Source organism: Camarhynchus parvulus, chromosome 4 (genome assembly GCF_901933205.1).
Source record: "Camarhynchus parvulus chromosome 4, STF_HiC, whole genome shotgun sequence".
NCBI classification, from domain to species: Eukaryota; Metazoa; Chordata; class Aves; order Passeriformes; family Thraupidae; genus Camarhynchus; species Camarhynchus parvulus.
This window is the reverse complement of record NC_044574.1, coordinates 51,574,509-51,598,014: the sequence shown is the minus strand read 5'-3', so window position 1 is coordinate 51,598,014 and position 23,506 is coordinate 51,574,509. Positions and strand designations below refer to the sequence as shown.

General features: G+C 41.0%; 1 protein-coding gene across 2 annotated transcripts in view; it reads right to left on the bottom strand.

Moving 5' to 3' along the window:
• HPGDS (hematopoietic prostaglandin D synthase) overlaps nt 1–22,895 on the bottom strand; it is a 29,325-nt gene extending 6,430 nt beyond the window's left edge. The window contains exons 1-2 of one of the 2 annotated variants that reach the window (XM_030947796.1): nt 22,794–22,895; nt 10,152–10,295 (exon numbers count right to left, since the gene is read on the bottom strand). In XM_030947796.1, coding sequence (XP_030803656.1) covers nt 10,152–10,284 — 133 coding nt within the window. In that variant the 5' untranslated portion in view covers nt 10,285–10,295; nt 22,794–22,895. The remainder of the gene's footprint in view (nt 1–10,151; nt 10,296–22,793) is intronic. The other variant, XM_030947797.1, reaches the window with a different exon arrangement.
• Between the last annotated feature and the right edge of the window lie 611 nt (nt 22,896–23,506).

The following is a 23,506-nucleotide window of genomic DNA, read 5'->3' as shown; positions in this document are numbered from 1 at the left end:
AGAAATGCATGGACTAAAAATAAAAAAGGTTAAGGATGTAATCAGAGTGCACTGCATGAAGACAGCTGTAGCACAGAAACCAGGGGTGCATTTCCTGTTTCCTGGCTTCATGCTGTAGAAGCTGAATGTGCTTCTATATACCCAGAATTCTTTACACAGAGAAACTTTTCAGGGGAGTATTAGTTTTTCCTTCTCTATCCTGCTTTTTCCTCCCCAGGAAAGTGACTGCCAAGGTTAAGTAAAGTACTGCTGAAGATTTCATACTGCAGGATGCAGCTGGGACATGAAGCAAGAGACTGTGCAAATTCAGAAGCATTGATTCATTTCAGAACGTGCATCATGACAAGGCATTTCACTTGGTAGTCATCACTGAGACAAATATATCTTTCACACTCCACTACAAATCCTAAAAAGATATTCAAATTCACCTGACGTGGCTTGCATTAAAAAAAAAAAATATCTGCTAGTTATAGGGAAGAAACCTCCAGATTTTAAGTATAGGGGAAAACAAACTAAGCAGGTGTCATGGATATCTGTAAGGGAGTTTTAGATAATAATCAGTCTCAGTTTTCTGTTGTTAATTTCATAGTTACATGGAAACTTGGACTACTGTTTTGCTGTGTTTTGGAGAAGCTGCCTGTGTGGTATGAAATGGAACTGGAACCTTGGAGCAAAGGCTTAATCTGGGGAAAACAGTTGTGTTTAGGGCAGTGACTGCAAATCTCTGCATTTCCAAGGATGCTGTTTCCAAGTACGTAACTGCAAGTGCTGACCACAGCTAAATGCTTTGTACCCAATTTTCATCTGCATTACACTTTATATAATTAAGATTCATATCCACTTTAAGTATCTTGTGGTGTAAAAAGGTGGTAGTGGAAAAGTGAGAACACTGGCCATTGAAAGCATGCAAAGTGCTTTCAAATCCAGAACTGTCTTTACAGGGCAGCTGGAATGACACCTCTACTCCATGAGCATTTTTAGTTGTTAATGAAAAGGGGCCAAAAGTGATACCTTATGCATTCATAACTGTTCAGCAAGGCAGCTTCATAAAGGATGAACACTGCTCTGTGGTTTAGCATGCAGTATGTGAATCATATTAGGTACCAGGTCCTAGATGTTAAGTCCTGACCTGAAACATGAATTTTGCAGTTGCACAAGACATCCAGGACCCCTCTGTGCCTGTTTTTCGTTTGTTTTCCCTACATCTGAACACAGTACTCATGATGCCTTTTTCTTTCCTTAAGTTTTAGCACACTGGGAATTCAGTATGAATTTGGATGCTGATGAACAGCAGAAGCAAGAGAGTTCAATGAGCATTAGCTGCTGTACCCCAGGAGAAAGCAGGCCCTGCTGGCTGTTATTGAAGCAATAATAGACCTGTTGCACAGAAGACTTCCCATGTTCATTATCCAGAGAGCAGCAAGGTCCTGCCAAGTCCATGTTTTGTTCCATTGAGAATCACTGAGAGATGACAAGTTATATCCCCTGAATGCTTCACAGGGAAGCTCTCTGGCTATGAAAACGAGAAGAGCCTTGGTTCTGTGCTCTGGGTTAGTGGTGCACAGGGCCCTGAGCATCACTGCTCCAAAGTTGCAGAGGTGTGTAAGAATGTTTGCTTATGTGAAGCACATCTTTCGGGCCAGCACAAGCAGAGGGGATGACAGCAGGTGTGACTGCTGGACGTGCCAGTGTGGTCAGCCTGCAGCCTGCTCCACGTCCCCCCAGACCACACAGGGATGTACAATGCCTGACAACAGGAAACAGCAAAAGTGCAGCCAGAGCAGGGTAATGGCTCCCCCCATGAAGGAGTTAAGCAGCCTCTTTTGGAGGCTCCAGTAGGAATGCTCTGGGGTGATGCAGTTCTGGCAGGGTCAATATGACTAAGGCAGTCTGTAGCAATAGCTGTCAAAACAGACTGTCACTCACTGCTCAGGTTGGGAAACTGTGAGACTGGGATTGCTTCATCTCGAAACCCACAGATATTTTTGCTGCTGTGTTTACATACAGGAGAAGTCATCTATAAATCCCAGCTTTGACTGATGTTTCACTTTGTGGGTCACCACAAGAAAAATTAAAGCCAGTTTGTTATTATGGTGGGGTTTTGGGGGGGTGTTTGTTTGTTTGTTTGTTTGTTTGTTTGTTTGTTTGTTTAAAGAAACCCTTGATTACAACTAAAGGAGGGAAACACCTTTCTGAACAGTTAAGGAAAATAGACTATGGTGTCAAAGTCAGCTGACTGGCAGAGCGGTAGTCAGCTCTCATGTTCTGTTTCTCAGGAATCTGGTCATTTCTGAATTCAAGGGAATTGCTATTCATTCCCTGAAAACATGACTAATGTCTACAAAGATCATCCTCCTCAGTACTGAGGTACTTTCTTGAATACCTGGTTATTCTTTTCTGAAAGCGAAACTGAGCTTGCAATTGAAAATATACAAAGACAGCTTTGTTTTGTGTACCTACAGTTGCATGACTCTTAATACAGTTATAAAATTAATAAATGAGATCAGACTTTATTTTGTTATACCATAATATCTAAAAGGATTTATGCTTTGATTTATAATGACACTTGGGGTTTGTTTGTTAGGAGGTAGCAAATCTATTGCTATCATTACTGAACAATGGACTCTTTAAAGAGTAACAGATGGTAAATGGTAGATGCTCCTTCCTTTCTTGTGTATTCAAAATGCTATTTGATTTTTTCTTAGCAAGAACAGGGAAAATTGGGATTTAATGTAAACATAGATTTTTTTCTAGCTGATAGAGTGCATGTATATAATTATACACTGATTTTGTTGATTATTGAGTTAATAAGCTATAAGTGAGTGTAATTCTAAGAGGTTTGAAGAAAGTACACGTGCTGTGCAGATAATTTTAAAAATCCATTGTTTCTTCTTGGGTGCAGGCTATTCTTGAGCACCAGAAAGTACAGCAAATATTCAGGCTGTTTTACAACAGAAGAAAATAACAAACACTAGTCAGGAGGGAAGAAAATATTTGTAGTACATTTCCTCCATATCTGAGGAGGAGGTATAATGGCTTACAAAGCTGTGTTTTCAGTCTGGATAAATTTAGGGAAAAAAATCTTTGCCTTTGAAATGTTATTGTCTAAAATTCATGTAATGACCAAAATTTTTTGGAACCTGTTGTAAAGTAACTTTTTCCTTTTGTAGTTTAGAATAACAGTTTTCCCAGAAGATTTGTTACTGTATGTCTGAGTTTGGCTGCTATGAGGAAGAATGAATTTTCTGTGAAACTTGGGAGTCTTCCTTCTCCAGCTGGAAAAGAGAGGGGTGGATTTTTGTTACGCAACTCGTCCTAAGGGAGGATGTGAGGAGCCTTCACAGTGGATGGACACAGTTTGATTGCTGGAGGTAAGGTTGGGGTTTGACAAATTACCTTGATGTGGCCTCGAGAAACTTGGCCAGTTGCAGAAAACCACACCTAGGCCATATTCTCAGGGGTTCCAAACAAAACAGAAACCTCTCTGCACAAGGGTTTAAGCAGTCTTACCCTTAGACTCAGGAATATGGGCTTCTGTGCATTGCTTTGACCTCCTTTGGTGCTTCTGGCCCAATTCTGCTCATTAACCTGTTGGAGGAGATGCCCAAATGCCCCATGTGCATAAGTATGGTACTAAACCTGCTGAAGCTTTCTGAGTTTTGGTGAAAGGCATGGTTTGTGTGACTGCAGATGAGCAGAGCAGGTAGAGTGGCTCCTGCCAGGCTCCTACTTTAGAGGAGCAAGTTAAAAGCTTCTGTGTGAGAGATGTTTGGGTAGAATCAAGGTCATGGGGGCAAGGCATGAAACACCATCCATTGGGGAGCCATTACAACAGAGCAGCAAAGCCAAGGTACTGCAGGCTGAAAGGATGTTAGTGTCACTTTGCTGGCTTCTCTCTCACCCTTGTTGTTTTGGGGGCTGCTTGGTACTTATGTCAGTTTAAACCCTTGTGTATCCATATAGATGTGTTTTCCATGTTTTTCAAAGCAATGTTGTCTTACAATGTTTCCAACTCCCACTTGAGCAAATACATTTTGAGAAGGAAAAGCAGGAAAATCTATTGCTGTCACCATGCAAACAGTGTCATTTCTCAGGCATGCACAAAATATGACCTTTCCTGTTTGGTTCCCGCTTGCTTTGCCGCTCATTGGAAGTGCAAAGCTGGTGGATGCTTGTATTCCAAATTTAGATTGAAAGAGGAAAAGGGGTTTTAAAAAGCCTCCTTTTTGAATAACTAAACCTGTACTCCTCTTTAAATTGAACTTTTATCAGCAGGTTCTTGCTTTTCAGATTATGTTGGTTATTTATTGGCTTTTTGCATTGCATGCTGGAATGAAATCTGCACAGTCTACACTTGCCATGAAGGAAGCCTTGACAGAGGACAAGTCCTCAGGCTGATCTGCAGTCCGTCTTCTCCTGGCCATGACCCAGTGGAGGGTGCTCCTGTGGGACTGTTCCTCTGTTAGGGATAGGGAGGGGAAACACAACAGAGCTGAGCACAGTTTTGTCCAGTCCTGGCACATAGGCTGGTCAGCTGCTGGTGCTGTGCTGCTCTTCTTCCCCATGCAGATACAATTCTTCACTTTCTCCTTCCCTTACCTCTTTGTTCCATTTTCACTGATCTTAACTTCTCCATTATTCTTCTCCTCATGTCTGTTCTGTCCTTCCAACATGTTCCCCCATTTTTCCGGAGCTGACCTGCCCATGACTCATCCTGCCCATGTTGTAATTGTCTATGACTTTGGTGCAATGCAGCCTGTATTTAAGTGCTTGATTATTGCTCAAAAGCTGAATAATTAATCATTTGGTAATCAAGCTTAGATTGGCTCCATAATAAGGCAGCTGGATTGGTCAAATGTGGGGGCAAATAAATGTCACAGACCTGTTTCTTACTGCAATATCTGTATCAAAATAAGTTCTCCTTTGCCTTGAAAACTGACCATAACTGCTTTTCCTATCCATTCATATTTAAATTGGATCATGGAAAACAAAATAGAAGTTTTGCATCTTCCAATAAGAAATATAAAAAATACGTATTTTTTTAATGGTGACAGAGGAGCAAGGCACTTGGGAAATGGTAGGCCCAAAGCTGGAGGTACCTAGAATATGAATCTTCTAGAAAGGGATGATAAGGAAGATGCAGTGATTTAATCTCAGCCCAGGTTTGGTTTTATTACAACTCATATTCTCTTTGGAAGTCCTTGCCAAGCCCTTCTTGTTACCTGAGACAGCTATGTACACACTTTAGTGGAGCTACATAGAAAGTCACTCAGGAAGCAAAGCAACTGCTCCCCTTTTGACTGAGGAATTTTTGTCTGGTGTCAGGTGCTTCTCAAGATTTATCTGTTATCTTGGGAGTATTTTTAGGGCCATTAGTCTGTCAGGTTTCCTAAGGATCTTTCAAGCACCATTCTACACATCCTAAACTGTTTATGGGATGTTTATGGCCATCAGAGCAGGAGAAGCACCCTTTGCTATGATGATAAAGTCTGTTATTGCCATTGCTTCAAACTGCTTTAATGAGCCACAGATCAAAAGCTGTTGCTGCCTGCCAGCCCAATATCGAAGGTGGTGGTAACTTAGTTCACCATTACAGTTCATTTTCTGCTGTATCATGACTTATGTCAGTGCAAAGATGCTTTCTGTGAGCAGTCCACTGTGTGGGAGTACAGATCTTGTATGAGCCTGTTGCAGATCTCGAACTGATTGCCCTTTAAATGGGGGCATTGTCAAGTCAGAGTGTGTTGAGACTGAGTTTGTTTACTTGTTAAAATAATTATTGACTTACATATGGTGAAGCGCTAGGGAAAGCTGCTGCTTGATATTGGTCTGATTTTTAAAATTCTGTGCTAAGACAGGACAATGCTAATAGTTGTACACTGGCTTTTTGAAATTTGTTCATATTCTAAACTGCAGTCCTTGCTCAAAATCATTTGCTGGAAAATTTGTCAAGGATGGTCTGATTAGTGTCAGAAGGGAAAAAAACAAATGTTGAGTTATAGAAATGTTAATTTCAGAGTGTATAAGCCAAATAACAGAAAGTTCTTATGTTAGAATAGGCCATCCTTTCAAACACAACAAAAGCACCATTAGGTGTAAACAAAATCAAGTGGGGCAGTATTTCCAGGAAGAGCAATTCACTTATTTGCCTGAAGGTACATTAGGATTACAGCTTACTGGTGGCAGCCACATGAAAAATGCCAAAAAAACCCCTACAAACCCCACCACACTCTTCAGTTCAGGTCAAAAATTAAACTTGCTGTAGCTGCCTGTCTGCTTTCTCAATGGCCTTTCTTAACATTGATCTTTATGCATAGATTTTCTGTTTTCCCATCAGTTTTACAGAACTAGGTCTTTTCCTCAGAATAATGTCTGTATTTCTTGGTTTATATGGTATGATGATTTGTATAGCTTGGTATTTCCTGCAAAACCTTACTTCAATTTTGAGAACACTGCTGAAGCAAACCTATCCTCTCAGATCCCATTCAGATTCCTGACTCCTTGTGCTCTTGGACAAACTTGAATTCTTCAATTTGTTCCTTATTAGCTCAAGAAACATGAAGTATTCTCTTGTCCAAAAGACAAAGCATAATTAGTCACTTAAAGGGTGCAGAGGCATTCGCATTCTAGAACAAGATGTTCTAACAGCAGATTTACCATACAAGGTAACAGCATTGCATCACTCTTGGAATATTGTTGATGATCCCGATGCCTGAGCAGCGCAGGAAACAATGCAGGAAAGTTCTTCCTGTGCTTTTCTTCAGCGCTCACTCCACAAACCTCCCACTGGAGCTTTATGTGTACAGTACGTGTGTACAGTAAATGCATAGCTGCAGCACCATTACCACAAAAACACTGGGACTAGGGACACCCCAGAAATCCTAAGCTACACACTTTGTAACTACATCTGCTGCATTAACAAATGCTGGAGAAGTCATTAACCTTTGGACACTTTTGTTTCTCTTTCTGTGCTCTGAAAAGTTTGCTGGCAGGCTTACCAAAGGTTAATTACACTTTTTCATTTTCTCTGCATAATGGCTTTTAACAGCAGCCTTTATAACTGAGCCTTAGATGAAATTCCATGGCAGATAAGAAGTTTGGTAAAATTCGGGAGCTGCTGCTCTAAGATTTGTGAAGTCATCTGTGCCAAATTCGTACTGGTCTAGGTGTACCTTGAATTTCGGGCATCTGTAGACACCCAGTCAGTCGCTCAGTGGATGGGAACAGGAATGTATCTGCTAATTGACCAGGAAAACATACACCTACACAGAAATAGTTGGGTGCATATCTGAAAGTGCTGTTTACATTTTATGCCAGCAGGCTAAACCTTTGCTCTTCCAATCTCCCTGAACCCTAGCTCTAGCACCAAAGTCCTGGTGCCATCTGCCACCACTGACATGCACATTGCAGACAACAAGCAATTAAGAGGTTTGCTAATTAAAACATGAGGAAAAGGGTTTTTCATGCATAAAAATGTTATGCTGCTTAAGGAAATTGTCTGGAGATCACCTGATGACTATCTCCTCCTCCTTTGTGAGGCATTTCTCATGGTTACTCACAGTATTTCCAGACAAAATGTTCTCCCACAGGCAAATCATTCAGAAAAACACTGAATCCAAGGTAGCAACAAGGCTTTGGAACAAACAGCCTTAAGTGTTCAACAAGACCAATAGCCAGCGCCCCAATCTGCCCTAGGGCACCTAAACTCTGACTTTGCAGGCTGTGACTCAACACAAGAAATGGCTGTCTCCTGGAGAAGGAGTAGGTTTGTACAGGTTTTGTGTGCCTTCACACTCTAAGTTGCATACAGCATCTGCGCAATGGAAAATAAGCCTTGCATTCTCTACTATCCTCAGTCTTCAAAATGTGCCTCAGCTCCCTCCACAGAGACACAGTCTGATGAGGAAAAAGCACTGGGTAACAGGATTCTTGCCCAAGAAGTTAAATGACTGCTGTGTTTAAAAGTGAATGTGACATGAGGAGATCCATCCAACCCACTGCATATACACAGGCATTGTTCACTCTGCTGAGAATTCTTCTGCACAACCCTCATTTGTATCTGTATTCACATCCTTCATATAAAGTTTTTTTCCTCCTTCTATTTTTTCTGAACTGGGTCACCTTAGAAAGAATAGAAATAAATTAGCAGATTCCAGTCAGTCTCATCGTGGTGAAAACCAAAGGGTGGTAAATGTTGAGCAATGGTAAAGGGAATTATAGCAGCATTTGATGTAACAGGAGTTAAAGTAAGGCAATTTAGTATGCAGTTTATTTTGTAGCCTTCAAAAAACAGTAAATTTGTCAAATTAATTGAACTAATTACATAATTACATATTGAGGTGAGATTAAGAAATACCAGACAAATTGCTGTGTACACTTGCATATATCACGTTTGCCTTTACCCACCTGCCTATGAAAGATCTGGAACCAGTTTTGACTGCAGTCTGCAAATACAACATGATGTCCCTCTTTTTAAAAGCTTCAAATATGATGAAGCAAGATAAAAAAATACTTAGGGAAGAAGAAGGCGCACACTTAGGTGCTGCAGCTGCACATTTACTGTACACACGTCCTGTACACATAAAGCTCCAGTGGGAGGTTTGTGGAGTGAGCGCTGAAGAAAAGCACAGGAAGAACTTTCCTGCATTGTTTCCTGCGCTGCTCAGGCATCGGGATCATCAACAATATTCAAAGAGTGATGCAATGCTGTTACCTTGTATGGTAGTTCTGCTGTTAGAACATCTTGTTCTAGAATGTGAATGCTTCTGCACCCTTTAAGGGACTAATTATGCTTTGTCTTTTTAATTTGTCTTACTTCATCAGTATGGAAAATGCCACATAAAAATATACTTTCCTTATACCCTCAACTTTGTTTCAGGACAAAAGTGAGTGTGCATACGTGTGAATATGTGTGTAATTAAGCATGAAAAGCCTTTGCAGAGCTTACACCAGGTCATCTGAATTCTTAATCTCACCTTCAGCTTCTACCCTGCTTCCTGAGAACTGCAGTGAGAGAGAAATAAGCTATACCATGTGGTTAACTGGCTTAAGCGTTTATAACAAGGTTTCCAAAGTCAGTCATCCCTAGCTGAAAGTGTCCCTGTTCCACTGCTTCTTATTCCTCTCTGTGGATCTTTGCCAGTGTTTTCTATACTTGACCACCACTGAAGGCTTCAATTGCCACTTGGATTACAGTTGTGTTTGAGTGTTTATCATTCTAATCACTGCCAACAGGAAAGACCAAACCTACAAAATTTGCACCCTAGAAAAATCTGGTAGCTTGCAGGCTGAGCTTATTAAATGGTGTGAAAGCTTATCAAGAAACATTGCTTCATTAATAGAAGTCACCTTGTGAATTGGTTGTGTCTTTTCCCCAAACTAAAGCTGCAATTTTTCATTCTGGATGTGAAAAGTCATAGCCCATGCAGCCAAACACAGGCCTAATCCATGAAATGAAGACATTGAGTTCCTACCCAGAGTCTTGAAATGCAGGATCTGTTTCGCTTGAACTAAGGCTAATTTAATGAACAGAAATAACAAAACCTTTAAAAGCTGAAAAGAGGTTATTTAAACAAAAAGACATAAAATGGGGTACAATAGCCTGAAGGGTACTTCTGCAAGGGTTGGTAGGGCTAATTCTTAGGAACAATTATTTTTCTAGTACCTCTTTTGATCCTTTTGGTTTTTTCCTTTGCTATAGCAACTGACTTTGTTTTCTCATCACTTTTCCTCTCTGAAGACCTTTCAGGTTGCAAAGGAGTGTCTTTCCTGACCTTTCTCTCCAATTTGGCTTTCTAAACTTAGGGCGAAGTCTGAGATGTGGTCTTTGAGATGAAATTACCCAGAGAAGCTGAGATCAGCGCTCATTTGGTTATCTTTAGGTACACGTAAGCTGTACTGAACTGATAAGGAGTAAAAGCCTAGCTAGATGACAGCAGGTAAGGCATTTCAGATTGTCTGAACGTTTGGATCCAGTCTCCTGTGAGAGCATCAGCAATGACATTCTGGCTGTCTCACCTTAAAACTCACACAGGCTTAACTAAAGCCAGAAGTTAAGTGTACTTCTGCTCACAAAACATATAGGCATCTCTTCAACTGCTTTTCTTTTTGCCAGCATTTCTAGTGGAGCTTTGGCTATAAGTGCTACTCACTTGGCTTGATTTTGGGCCAGTCTGCTGCTTCTATCCTGTGGTCTTCGTACTTCGTGCCCGAATAGGCAAAGAGGTAGCGGCTGATCTCCGCTCGTCCCCGCAGGTTGAAGTAGGTGAGCTTGTACTGAGGCATGCTGGACCCTGCTGGGAGGGGAGACAGAGCTGCTTTACACAGGGTTAACTCAATTCTTTTGTACAAAACCACTGTCTGCTTGGTTTTGACAGACATGCTTGTACAATCCAGAGGAAATATTACACCAAGCCCTGGTGCATTGCATTTTGCAATTGCTGCATTGCTCACACCTTTTTGTTCCCCTTTTGTCAGCCACAGCACTCACAGACGTGGACAAAGATCAGCTGAACATGTAGTTCCTCCTTGAGTGACTCCTGAAAGATGACTTGATTTATTTTTTTTTATTATTCAGATGTAATAGGAACTTGCAGCTTTCATTAATTTCTTTTGTGACTCCAAACTCAGGCCATCTATAAAGTGATTTTTGGTTTGGTTTTGTTTTTGTTTTTTTCCAGATATATTATTCTTCTGTATCAGAAGACAGTTGTTATCTCAAGAAGCAATTTTGTTCAGACCTGCCCTGCTCAGCCCCTACTGCTTATGGAGACCTTCATCCAAGACCAAATCATGAGCATTACCAAACCCTTGTGATTTTTTGCATCAGTTAGTGCTGAAGTTGTATAAGCAATGGCCCATAATTATTTTAGAAGAAAAATCTGCTGTGGAAACCAGGCTACAGTAGTCTTTTGAGAAAATCATCACTGGTTTTTCAGTTTTTGTACAGAACCTAAAAGAAATCTTGAAATTATTTTACTAAGTTTTCATGTAATTTATTTTTCTCCTTTCAGTTCTAGTTAGGAGTCACTTTACAGGACTTCTTTCCCAGGGTAACATGTAAAAACAAAAGTACTTGAGAGTTTGATTGTATAGCAAGGATGGTACAGGAAAGGTGAACAGATAAGGCTGCTTTACATGCAAAGGTAAGAATTTACACATAGCACTTTAATAAGAGAGCTCAGCTGAGATTTGAATGTGCTGGGGAAAGGATAGTAAAACAACCATCTGCCTTCTCACACAAATCAAAACCCTTTCTCATTTTTGCCTTGAAGTAGACATTGCATTTACCATTCTTTTATATGCATCTCATTCAGAGTGTCTGTAAGAAAGCCTGGAACACAGATCATCTGCACCAGGACAGAAAGGGAACTCTTTTTTTCTTTTTTTTTCATTAGTAAATGTCACCACATAATCTCACAATAGAACAACCCCCTGTTTAGTCATCTTGCCTTGAAAACATGTGCTTGAGGAAATACATAATGAGCTTTTCACTTTAGACAGAGAAGCTCTGAAAAGAGCAAACTGCTTTTGCCATTTGTTCCTCTAAAATCAAAGCACGTACCTTCTGTCTTCAGAGTAGCAAAAGCAAAAAGAAAACACAAACAAAAAAAATAGCAAATAAGCACATTAGAGACTGCTTAATTCATTGTAAAATTTATCTGCTGCCCTACAGCACACAGCAGGCTCAGAAGTGAATTAGTAGTGAATGGAGATTCACATTATTAGTGAATGGAGACTTATCATGTCAAATGGCCTAGCAGAGAAGCAAGAACAGAGATGGAAAATTACCAATGGAGATATCTACAAGTGCTTCCAAACAGAGATTCCGTTGCAATTAAGTCAAGCATGCTCTTTTGCACAGTATAAAAGAGAGAGGCTCCAGGTGAAATGAGTTGCACCAGGATGTGATTAGTTTTTTTAAATGTGTTGATTAAGGGAAAACATATTTTTCTGCTGCTTGGCAAAATCAGCTCACAGATTACAGGTGCAACCACTTCTTTCTCTAAGGAGAGAAATTCTGACAAACCCAGCTTTTTCAAGCAAGTTTTAGGTAAGTGGCAGAGCTTGGCTACTTCATTTTCAAATTTTGTACCGAGATTTATTACTTGGTATGCTCTATATATGATAATACAATATATCATTATATACTATGAATTTGGTTATGTGTTTAGAAAGTTAATGTAAATAGAGAGAATGAGATCATAGCAGGATTTTCTTCCCTTTTCTCCCTATTTCTGATGTGGTGTTGTCATTCAAGAGCTAGGAATGGCATTTTTAAAAGAGCATGTGGTATTTGAGATTCATGACAGTGATTCAGGAGCCAAAGGGAAAAAACCCTCAAACCTTGAGTCTTAATTTTCAGGTTTTTAGAGACAAGCAAATGCTACTGATTTAGTGATTTAGTGTCTGTTTCCCTCCTTTAGGAGTGTCCATAGAGTTTTTTCCATAAACACCCCTAGTAGTCCCAGTGCCCTGGATGTGCTACACCGCTCACACATAGCTCCTGTTTCCTGGCTGCCTCTCGCCCACTCAGGCCTCTGTTAGCAAATAGCTGCTGGCAGCTGGAGGGCATTTAAAAGCATAGGAATAGTAGACTTTAAAGGTGCAGTCGTGAGGGAGGAGACAGCTACACAGAGAGAGGGCTGGAGATGGCTGAGGGCAGAACATTCCAGTCGGTGAGTGTGTTGGACAAGCCTAATTCTTACTCTGGGAGCTCTCTGTACACAAAGGCATGTCCAGTCAAGAGTAGTGAAGCGATGTAAAGAATTAGGGAATTTTGGCTGATGATTAGCAAGTCTCTCTGCCTGTTGTGATAGACTGTGGAATAGTTTGGTCTGTCAAGGAAGCAGCGGAAGCTATTGTTTGAGTTGTCTAAAGCAAAGCTAAACAAATTTCTAATGAACACATCCTAAGGAGTAATCAAGTATTTGTAGTGGTGATGCACTTTTAAGCTTATGATTTTTTTTTCCATCCATAAGCAAAAATAAAAACAAAACTAAAACCAACTCCACAAGGAGTTTACCAAAAATACGTGACGTTTTAAAAGCCTTTATAGGATTACTGTAAACATGTTTTTGTAAATATTTGTAGGTTTTATTTTTTATTTATATTTAGTGTGAAATGTCAGGAGTAGTGCTTCCTAAACAATTACAGATAAGTTTCTAAATAAAAGAAATGGTTGTGTTCAGAATAGCTTTTTGCCAAACATACAAGTAAGCTGTTAGGGTTTTTTTTCCCTTGTTCTCCTCTCCCTCATTTCTCCAGTGTGTTTTATAAAGAAGGGGGTCATGAGGAACTAATTAAAACCATTTAAACCATCCAGAATTACTGAATTATTGAAAAATTCCATTTCTAGGGGAAAAATATCTGTTTGGTGTCTTTGAGTTGATTTTTGGGGTGAAGATATTGGAGACTTTTTTGGAGGTGGAGAGCAGGAAAATCTATCTAAAATTGTTTCTCTTCTTTTAGGTTAGTCATGGTTTAAAAATGCTGAAAGATGGTCTGGTGGGTGGACTTCAGTGCCCAGACTTGCAGGCATTTAGCCACCTTCTTAATGCTAATCAATCTGTTCAGGTGAGTTCATTGCAAAGCCAGGTGTGTATAAAAGCAGGAGGGGGTGATTTACCTTCCACCAATAAACCTGCCAACTCAGCAGTATTTTTCCAATTTTTATCCTCATGAATACATGGCTGGGACAGCTCTGTACACCTGCCCTGTCCTACACTGACAGCACTTCTGAGAGGAAAGGTGATGTCTTTACAAACAATTTGATGAACATGTGGGTGTTGAAGTCTTTGAAATGGATCTTACTGTCTTTACTGACTCTGGGCTGCAGGTTGATTGCAGAGCCCAGGCAGCTTGGTCTCCGAAACAGACAGGGGTCTGCACAGCCGGAGTTTCTGAACTTTGGGCTAAAAGAATAGGTTCAAGGGGGGATATGTGGTAGGTGGTTCAGGAAGCCTGTACCTTCCTAGTGCCTCAGCCAGTAGGGAAAGGAAGAGGACAACATGCAGCTGGGAGTTTGGGATAACAGGAGGCTGCGCCCTCTGAAACCTCAAAAGAGAAAACCCCATGGGCAAGTGCCCCAGTGGAATCTCTCCCTTTATTTGAATAAAGTTTCAGGACTCCTACTCCAACTTTTTGGACATAAACCTCTAGTATTTGTGGATTTTCCTGACACTTCAGTCCCAGTTTCACTGCATACAGCTTTCAAAGCCATGAACTCAACAGCTTTAAATTTACTAATAAATTAGCTTTAATACTTTAAAGTTGTTGACCCACTTAGCTGATTTTCCAGCTTTCCTCTGTGACTTCTGAAAGCCAGCTTAACTGGCTTTAACATACCTTTAAACAGAAGATTAATGGATCTCATTATTAAATTAAACTTGGAGCCACTCAGTGACAAAATCAAACAGGAAATCTGAGAGAATGTCAAATATGTGTAAAGTTGGCATCCGCCATTATACTCATGGGTCAAAAAATCATGGTGGAGTTACAAGTGCCTAAAAATTTTATCACACGTTTCAAATTATTTAAAATTGTTTGTGGCTTTATGGAGATACTGTATTTCCTGATGAACTTGGGATGCTTTTATTGCAGTTGAAGCAGGACTGAGCAATGAATTTGAAAGCTTCAAGCAAGATCAGAGTTTAAAAACGGAGCCCAGGAAGAAACCAGCATTTTCTGGGGACTGAAATACTGAGTTTCAGATAGGCATAGTACAGAAGAGAAAAAGCACTGGCACACTGGACACTGCTCAGGCTGATTTTCATCTACCTGCAGCATTCAGCATCTGCTTGCCAGTGTTTGGTCCTGCGTGCCCAGCCTCAGAAAAATTAAGTACCAAAACACTGCTGGGCTCTCTAATGGAACAGTGTTTCATCTCTCTTTTGGAAAATCCTGCCCTCAAGGTAATACCAAGCAAGTATTCTTCAGGCTGGTAACAGGCACCAAAACCTGGATGCATGTGAGGAACCAATTAACTTTTATTTATGCCTCAACAGAGGCTGCCACCATTTTAAGAGTCTTTAAGCAGACAACGCCCTCAGAAAATGGCAGGGAGCTCTGGTGGGATTCACCTGGCAGCATGCCTCAACATTGTCCAAGTTTTATGCTACTAATTCATTTTTTATCATGGGGTGGAAAACTATACAGAGCTTTACTGCATGCTATGTTCAGGAGGCAACTGGGACATGTGAGGGAGACAGAGGCCACCGCCATTTTAGGGTCTCTACGCAGACAAGGCCTTCAGAAAATGGCGGGAAGCTCTGGATGTGGGGAGACTTGGCCTGGCAGTCAGTCAGGGGAGGAAGCTCCCTCCACTGGGCTGCAGGTGGTGAAACTCCTGCTGCCTGGGAACAACTCTCCCTGACTAGACCCTAATCCCAAAGTGCTCAATGGGATTACAGGAGGAGCCTTAGCACATAAACACAGGTAACTGCGCCATAACCAGGGCCTGCTGGCTCCATTTCTAGGGGAGCAGGAGGTTCATGAGGAGGTTTGGCTCATTCTGCCCTGCCATTCTGCTTGTCCTGCCTCAGCCATCTGGTCTTCCCTGCCTCTCTGTTCCCCTTTCTATCCACCTCTGGTGATATAGTGTTTCTTTATTTACACCAAGAAATCTGTTCAAAAGAATCCCTTTGCGATTCCTTTGCAGTGGCACGTGACAATGGCAGGTATTCAGTGTGTGAATTCAGAGAAAATGTTTTGAAATAAGGCAGCACATAATTACATTTTCCTGCATAGGGTTGTTAGTATTTGAGATGACAGTCAGCAGAGAGCTTTCCCTGAGTGAAAGAGGGGGGAAAAAAAAACCAAAAAGAACAGAGGGGAGTGAAGAGGAGGAAAAACCAGCTAAGTTGAGCTATGTGTTTACATGCATCCAAAGTATGACAAAGGGCTTGTGGTGCAAAGTCCCCTTTAACTGCACTTTGTGCTGCAAGAAATTAAGGGTTTTCTAGCCTGGAGGTTGCTACGATTAACATGAGAGGATGTAAAAGAGCCCAGCTGTTCCCTCTAGGAAACAAGACTAGTAGGGTTGAGGTAAGGCTCATCTGGGTGTTTCTAGAAGTTGGGACTTGAACTGTGTGCTTGGAAAAGATGATGCACTGCACTGTATTTCTATTCATTCAGCATGAGGGTTCTTCATTAATTTAGGAGTCGCTTATGGAAAGCATCACAATTAGTGCCTGACACAATGCTGCCCAGGCTGTGGGCCTGCCACAGAAGGGGAAGCTGCAGGTCTTTGTCTGCCAGGTGTCACTGTCCTCTCTTGAATTGCAACCAGAACACGACAATGATTCAGGAGAGATGATTCAGTCAATGGATACCTCTTAATTTTATTGTAAGACTAAGCTTTTATAACCATTCAGAGTGTTTTTATTGTAAGATTAAGCTTTTATAACAATTCAGAGTTGCTAGAGCTGATTATATATTCCATTTTCATTATTTTGCAGGATGAAAGTATAACAACAAATCAGCTTTCACTCACGTAAGCCTACAGGTATCTCTCTGCCAAGAAGACTCTTACTTTATGAATTGAAGTTTGTGTCCTCCCTAAGCACTATTCTATCCAAAGGTGAGAAGCTTTGCAGACGTTTTTTTTGGTTTTTTTCCTAGTGCTGTTTTCAAAGCATTTCCTGGTTTTTTATGACATTTTTCTGCAAAGTTAGCCTGAAAATCAAATAAGTTTTGAAGCAGATGCAAACCCAACAACCTGATTTGGATGTCCTACAGGGGTGGATGGGGCACTGCAATTTCACCCAATTCTTATATTTACTCATGTATTTCTGTCACATACACAGTCTGAAATCTTAAAATTAGTGTCAGCCAAATGTCTTCCATTAATAGTAACACTGGGATTTCAGGGAAGACTCTTTCTTGTCTTCCTTACTCCCAGTGTGTAAGAGCATACAGTATGGGTAAATGAAGGTGGTATAGAATGTAATCTTACCCCCTAAAGAGTTGCAGCTGAACCAATTATTAGATATTGGGAGCAGGCCTGATTTTAACAGGCCATACCTGTAGCCAGTAAGAAGAGTGTTATAAAAGAATGGATTGGTTGAGGGGGAACTGAAGTCAGCTGGCTGCTGTGAGGACAAGGAAGAGTCAGTGCCTAGAGGAGCTGCCTACAAGAAACATCAAGGAGGTACGAAACTCTAGCAATATGGAACCTTTGCAATGTAATGACAATAGAACTCTTGTAATATATGACAACACCAGTGACAGGGCCATGGGCACAAGTAGTGCTCATGTCAGCTAGGATACTCAAATTAGAAAATGAAAGGTGAGAAGCTGGCTGGGTCTCTGCATATACAGATAAAAGAATCTTTGCACATTAAAGGAGCAATCTTTCTTAGGCCGTCATCTCGGGAGTGACTTGTCTTCTCCAAATATGAAGCACAGATTTTTGGTTCTGTTCCTTAGGGGTTGGGGAGAGTTGTGTTACTTATGGAGTACAAAGAAAATTCTTTAACCAGGAAAGAGACTTAGTCTGTCTTGTTTCACCTGAGAAACATTAAGAACAGTAAGTTCAATTTTGCCCATATTTGCTTATTGTCCTTGTCATATATGTGAATTCCTCATCCCTGTGACTGGAGAGCTGAGCATTAAAGCACCATTCTCCCTCCTCAGTTTTAAAATGATGTTTTAGCTGTCCAAGTGAGACTTTCTGCCTTCATTTGTTTAAATTTTCACATTTCAGAGGAAGGAACCAGAGAGACAAGACTAAAATAGTAACTGTAGAAAGCAAGTAAAGCAAAACTTCCACAGCTGTAACTTTATAAACTGCACAATGTAGGAAAGATAAAACTATCCTCATGCAGTATTTCTTTTATTTAACCAACATAACAGTCAAAGTTTTGGGGAAAGGCATAATTGTTTATATTATTGCCTTTGAGCAGTGCTGAAAAGGCAGAAACAATGCAAGGAGCAGCCTCGCCCTGCCTGTGGGTGTGGTGCTGCACTCCTACTGGTTACTGATCAAATTGGTTGCTGCAGGAATATCTTCAATTTTTTTACCTTAAGTGAAAAAATATTACAGATTTATGAGATATTTTCAGACTTTGAAAATGAATAATAGTACTGATTTAATAGTTTTGGTTAGTTTTTGGTTGGTTTTTTTTTTCCCTGCAAAAGAGGTTTTTATTAGTTCTTTTTTTTTAGCAAAGAGAATAAGCAATTTTCTGCCCAACCTTTTGGGGAGAAGGATTAGAGAATATTGGCAGATTGATGGAAGACTGCAAGTCTTCCAATGGAAGATTTCCACAGCAGTCAGTTTTGACAGAAAATAAAACTAAAAACTCTAAGTAATTCTATTTGCTGTCAGCTCTCAGTCTGACATAGGTTCTCTTTCTGAAAATTGATGGTCTCTTTTCCCACTCTGGTCCAGTTATAGAAAATAAACATATGGAATTGATATCTTATATTTCTAAGCCAGATGGCAATCTGGACCTTGGAAAGAAAAGAGAAAAAAAAATCTGTGCATCCTTTTCTGTTTAATACACAAATCATCTGAAGTAAATGTTTGTGGAATTTTATGTAGGGCTGAGTTTTGAAATAACAAATTCCAACTATAATGTATATTTCTTAGCATGATTTTCAAGGTTAGATTCCTGGATCACATAGAGCATTATATAGATTTAAATTCTTTTTTAGAAGGATTTTGCATGTGCAGGCACCTGCTGTGCTGCTTATTTGTGACCCGTGGGGGAAATCAGCATCCTAAAATGAGAAGAGGTTTTAAGACATTACTGTGACAATATTGAGTAGCCCTAATGGTTATAAGTATTTCAAGTGACCTGATGAGTAAAACTCTACTGTCTGAGCAAAGCCTGATCTATCAATATGAATATGTGGGTTTAAAAAAAAAAAGGAGCTGTAGGAGACCTTAAAGCAATTATCTCTCCAAGGAAGCTTTAGGCTTGATTTGCTGATGTGGAAAATCAGAACTCAAAAAAATCCTTCAAGAACACAGGAAAAAAACCACTTGGTTTTTTGCTGATTATTTTTAGAAAAATAACCACAATGTATCAGTGAAAGAGGAAGATAAGAAAGATATGAAAGGGTGTTGTTTTTTTTTTTAAAGTGGGAGTCCAGTGTGAATGGGCAGTGAGTGGGTGTCCACTGTCAAGACTTTTTGAAGGAGAATGCTAGACCCCAGTGGGTTTCCCTGAGCTGAGTTTGCGATTGCCCCTCAGGCAACTGCAATCAAACTGATCGTAATTAATTCAGATATCTGAAGTTCACCCTGTTTGAACTGAAGTGAATGAGGGAACTCTCACATGTCAGCAAGATTAAGGAGGCAAGGAAGTGGTGATGGACAGGGCTTTACTCAGCCACTTCAGCAGTGTGTCCTCAGTCTGCCTGGTTTGCCACACCCTTCCCTTTAGGGCCTGAGCATCTGTGGTGACTTTGCTTTCTGTCTGATCCTCAAGCTTTGGATTTGCATCTACTTGGTCCCAGTTTTATGTAGACAACTTTTGCAACTGTTTTGTGCAGCCTCTTTTAGACTAATAAATTTCACACCCAAGACTGTGAAATATTGGTAAATAAAATTGCAAGAGATCTCAGGAAAGATGCAGACAAGGGAGTGGTTAGGATCCTTTCTCAGGAAAAACTACTTAAGTCTTTTATATCCACATCAGATGTTCCAAGAATTCCCAGAAGCATTTTGTGGTAGAACAAAAGCCTAAATAATCTTAATGCTCGCCAACCCCATGTCATTGCTGTAAAAGTCATGCCTTGCATCTCTCTCTGCACCCTTCAGATGAATCAGCATGACCTAATAATATTCCTACAAAGCTCAGAGCTCAGCTGTGAGCAGCTTAGCTCTGTGTTGTTTAGCTGGCTCTCCAAAGCCAGATGCTTTTTGCCAGCATGAATCATGTCCATTTTCAGACCTCATAAGCCTGTCCAGCACAAAAATTTTCTAACTGTCTTGGCCACCTAACATCTTTCCTTGGATGTGGAAAAGTGGGCTTTTTTTCTGTCCCAGCCTTGTGTGGGTTTGAGTGTGTGTGTAAGTGCAAGGGGGAGTAGAAGCACCAAATCGTTCCCCCTGCTTGTCTTAACTACTTTGCTCTTGACCTGTTGCATATCATGAATGTACGGTATAATTTGCTAAAAACTCCCCAAACTTACAGGCATGAAAAAATTAGATAGGCTTTTAAGCATCCCTGTAGCAGGTACAGATTTGACTGGGAAAGGTTTTTACTCACTTTGCAGAATTCTCCAGCACCCCCCACTACCTGTCCTGGTCACAAATTCCTGGTGTCTTCCTGCTCTGCCCTGCAGTACATGGCACAGACTATTGTGCCCAGGAGGCATCAGTACAGTGGGCTGGGGCACAGATCTCAAGTATTTTCAGATATTTTAAAATTCTTTTCTTAGCCAGAGTGAGCCTGAGGAGACCCAGAGCCTTGCAAAAGTGCTCCTCAGGCACTGCCAGTCTCCTTGAGAGCACCAGCGGCGCCAAATGTGAACCTACAGCTCTGAGCAACACCAGTATGTAAAACCCTAACCTGTGTGTTCCTACACTTAAGTAGAAAATACCTTCTGAGAGGCAGCTTGCTGCCAGTTTCTCATGGAAACTGCAGCTAGTCTGGCTCTGGGGCAGTTCCAATTGCTGCGTGCCTGGCACAGAAAAATGGTCCTTTGGCTGAGGCATGCAATTACACATCACACATTCTTTTTTGTCACACATCAACTAAACTAAGCTTGTGAGACAGCTTAAAACTTTGTTTGCCTTCCCTCTTTGCATCTGCTACAAATACAAAGAATAGTACAGTTTGCCTGGTATCACCGAACATCCTTGTTTTCTGTCTTTTTCCATCTCATGCTTATTCTTTACAAAAGTCATTCCAGCAATATTTTTAGTTACTTCTAAAGAGAAGCAAAAGTAGGCGTTTCAGTTTTTCTCAGTTCATTGTTGTGGCTTGTTTTCTGGGAGTTTTAGCAGATTGCCTCGAGATCAGACAAGGTTCTTCAAAGTGGTGGCACTTTGAAATGTATATGTGGGATTTGGCTAATTTTCCCCCTTCTTTCTTTTTCCTTGCGCTTCTTGGACTAATTGTAAAAAGGGTAAAAAAAAAATCACCTGTTTGAAGTTTGCAGCATATATGGTAATTCTCCAGCAGGTGTGAATGAGCATAGCTTCCTGTGCTCCTTGCCAGCCCAATGCCAGCCCTGTCAGTGGCTCCTGGGCAGCATAATTACTTTCTGGTGAGATTTTGATCAAGGATGTTTTGAAAATGAGCACCAACTTCAGTTGGTCCTTCTGCTTTGCAGCTGCTCAGGAGAAGGTGGGACAGACAGTAAGGAGAAATGTTATAAGCAAACCCTTAGGGCAGCAGAGCACGTTGGGCAGTGGCACAGGAGTGTTCTGCACTGGCTAACATGCTTGCTCATGCAGGAACCAAGAACTCTTTTAAGAATTACTTGGTGTAAATTTTCAGTTTAAAGTTTGGAGAGCTTCCGTCTTATTTCTATACAAATAGATTTGACTGTGTGCCTGGGCATGTGTGCGTCTGCAGCAGAGAGTCATTTACACGATGCGCACATTTTTAGGTAGAGGTGGTTTCTATTTTGGATTAAACAAAACAAAAGAATGAACAAAAGTAAACTTAAAAAAGACTGTTGTGTCTTTTTTTCTTTACAAATGTTGCAAGTTTTGAGTACAAAAGTACTTGTGTTTACAAACAGTTGTAAGGAGTACAGAAGCCCAGGAAAGATACTTTTATAGCTTTGATTTGTTTGCTTGGATAGTCTGAACTGAACAGGGAACAAGAGACTGCTTTTAACAGAGGAAATGTGTGTGGGAGGATTATGTATATAGGCAAATGACAGCAGTTAGAAGGAAAGAAAAAAGTCCTCAATGGCTATTTAGAGTATAATTTTGAAATAAAAGACAAGTAACAAAAAACCTTTGATAAGGAAAAAAATTGAGTGAGTGGAGTCAGATGCAGGAGATTTTTACTCTATAGAATGACTGTGGGAATTAGGACCAAAGTATGTTAATCCACTGGTTTAGAACACAGGAATTTGAGAAATGAACAGAACAGTGCACAAAAATGACCTGCAATAATTGGCTGGTGCTGCTTAAAATTCATCTAATTTCTCTGACGTTAGCCTAGATTTAGCTTGGTTATGTAAGTGAAAGCATTTTAGTCAGCCTTTACATCTAATGGAATATTGGTTTGAAATGGATATTCGCTTACTAAAAACTCCCTGCAGAATTCCCAGACCCTCCTCACACTGATTTCTTGGCTGATGAGGCTGTCTTTTCTTGGCAAGTACCTAGACACACAGCCTGATTATCCAAGTAGCTCAGCATTGACTGAGCAAGGCACTGATGAGGAGCAGCGGCTTGGTTCTACAACACGCCAGTGATCTGCCCGTTTGCCGCTGGAAAGCAGATCACAGTTCTGAGCAAAGTCTAGTTTTAGTGGTGCACGTGGTCGCACAGATGTCCTCAGCGCAGCAGGCACAGTGTAAGGATGCCTGGAAGCAGCAGAGAAGGCGCATAGATGGAGTGCTTGAGTTACACTTGCAGCCACCGTACCGAGCTGCTCTCTGCCGGTAGCACCACTCAGAGAGCCAGGCTGAACACACCGAACAAAGCTCTACAAATTAAGCACTCTCAGGACGTGCTCTACACGTAGCATAATCTGACAGCCTGACCTCGCACGCAGCCACTGTAGCGGTAGCCTAGGGAGGGCAGAGTAGGATCAGAAGCAGCAAGGGGAAAGAGCGGAGCCGGGCTGCAGCGGCAGCAAAGCTGAAACACAACTCACTCCGGTGCGGTGTACGCAGTCCGTTCCTCGATGCACAGGAACCCCTCTGAGCGCCGACCCCGAAAAGGCTGCGGCGCTCGGGCACGGGCTGTTAAATACGCAAACCACCCCCTTCCCATGACCGCCTGCATGACTCTCCTCCTCCCCCGTCTCACGCACACGGTATCTGCATCATTCCTGATAACGAGCAAGTTTGCTGACTTGGGGCTAGCAGAGCATGCTGACTCCTGGAATTCCTTGGCTTTTGTTCAAAGCAAATTTAAAGTGATAAAGTGCCATTTGAATCTATATAATAATAATAATAATAAAGACGCTGAGTAGTTGAATCAGATGATGGGTGTTTTTTCTAAATGTAAAATGTGTGGAACAAGTCAAGTAATGTCTTTTGTAGATTATTTCTAACTAATGTGAAGCCCACACTATTTGATCTATTTAGAGAGGAATGCCTCAAGCAGCTGCAAACAGAGACACTCCAAAACGCTCCACTACCAGCACCAAAAAAAAAACCAGAAAAAACCACTCCAAAATGCTCCACCACCAGTACCAAAAAACGCCAGCTCCTAAACCTTTTACATAAAGAACCAAGTGTGATTTTAGTTGGTGGTTTTGGTAGGTGGGGTTTTTCCTATCAGCAAAGAAGGATTTGTGGTGCAATCTGTGTCCGTGAGTAATGCACATTTGTAGTTCTGGCTGTCGTGTTGCTGCTTCTCGTT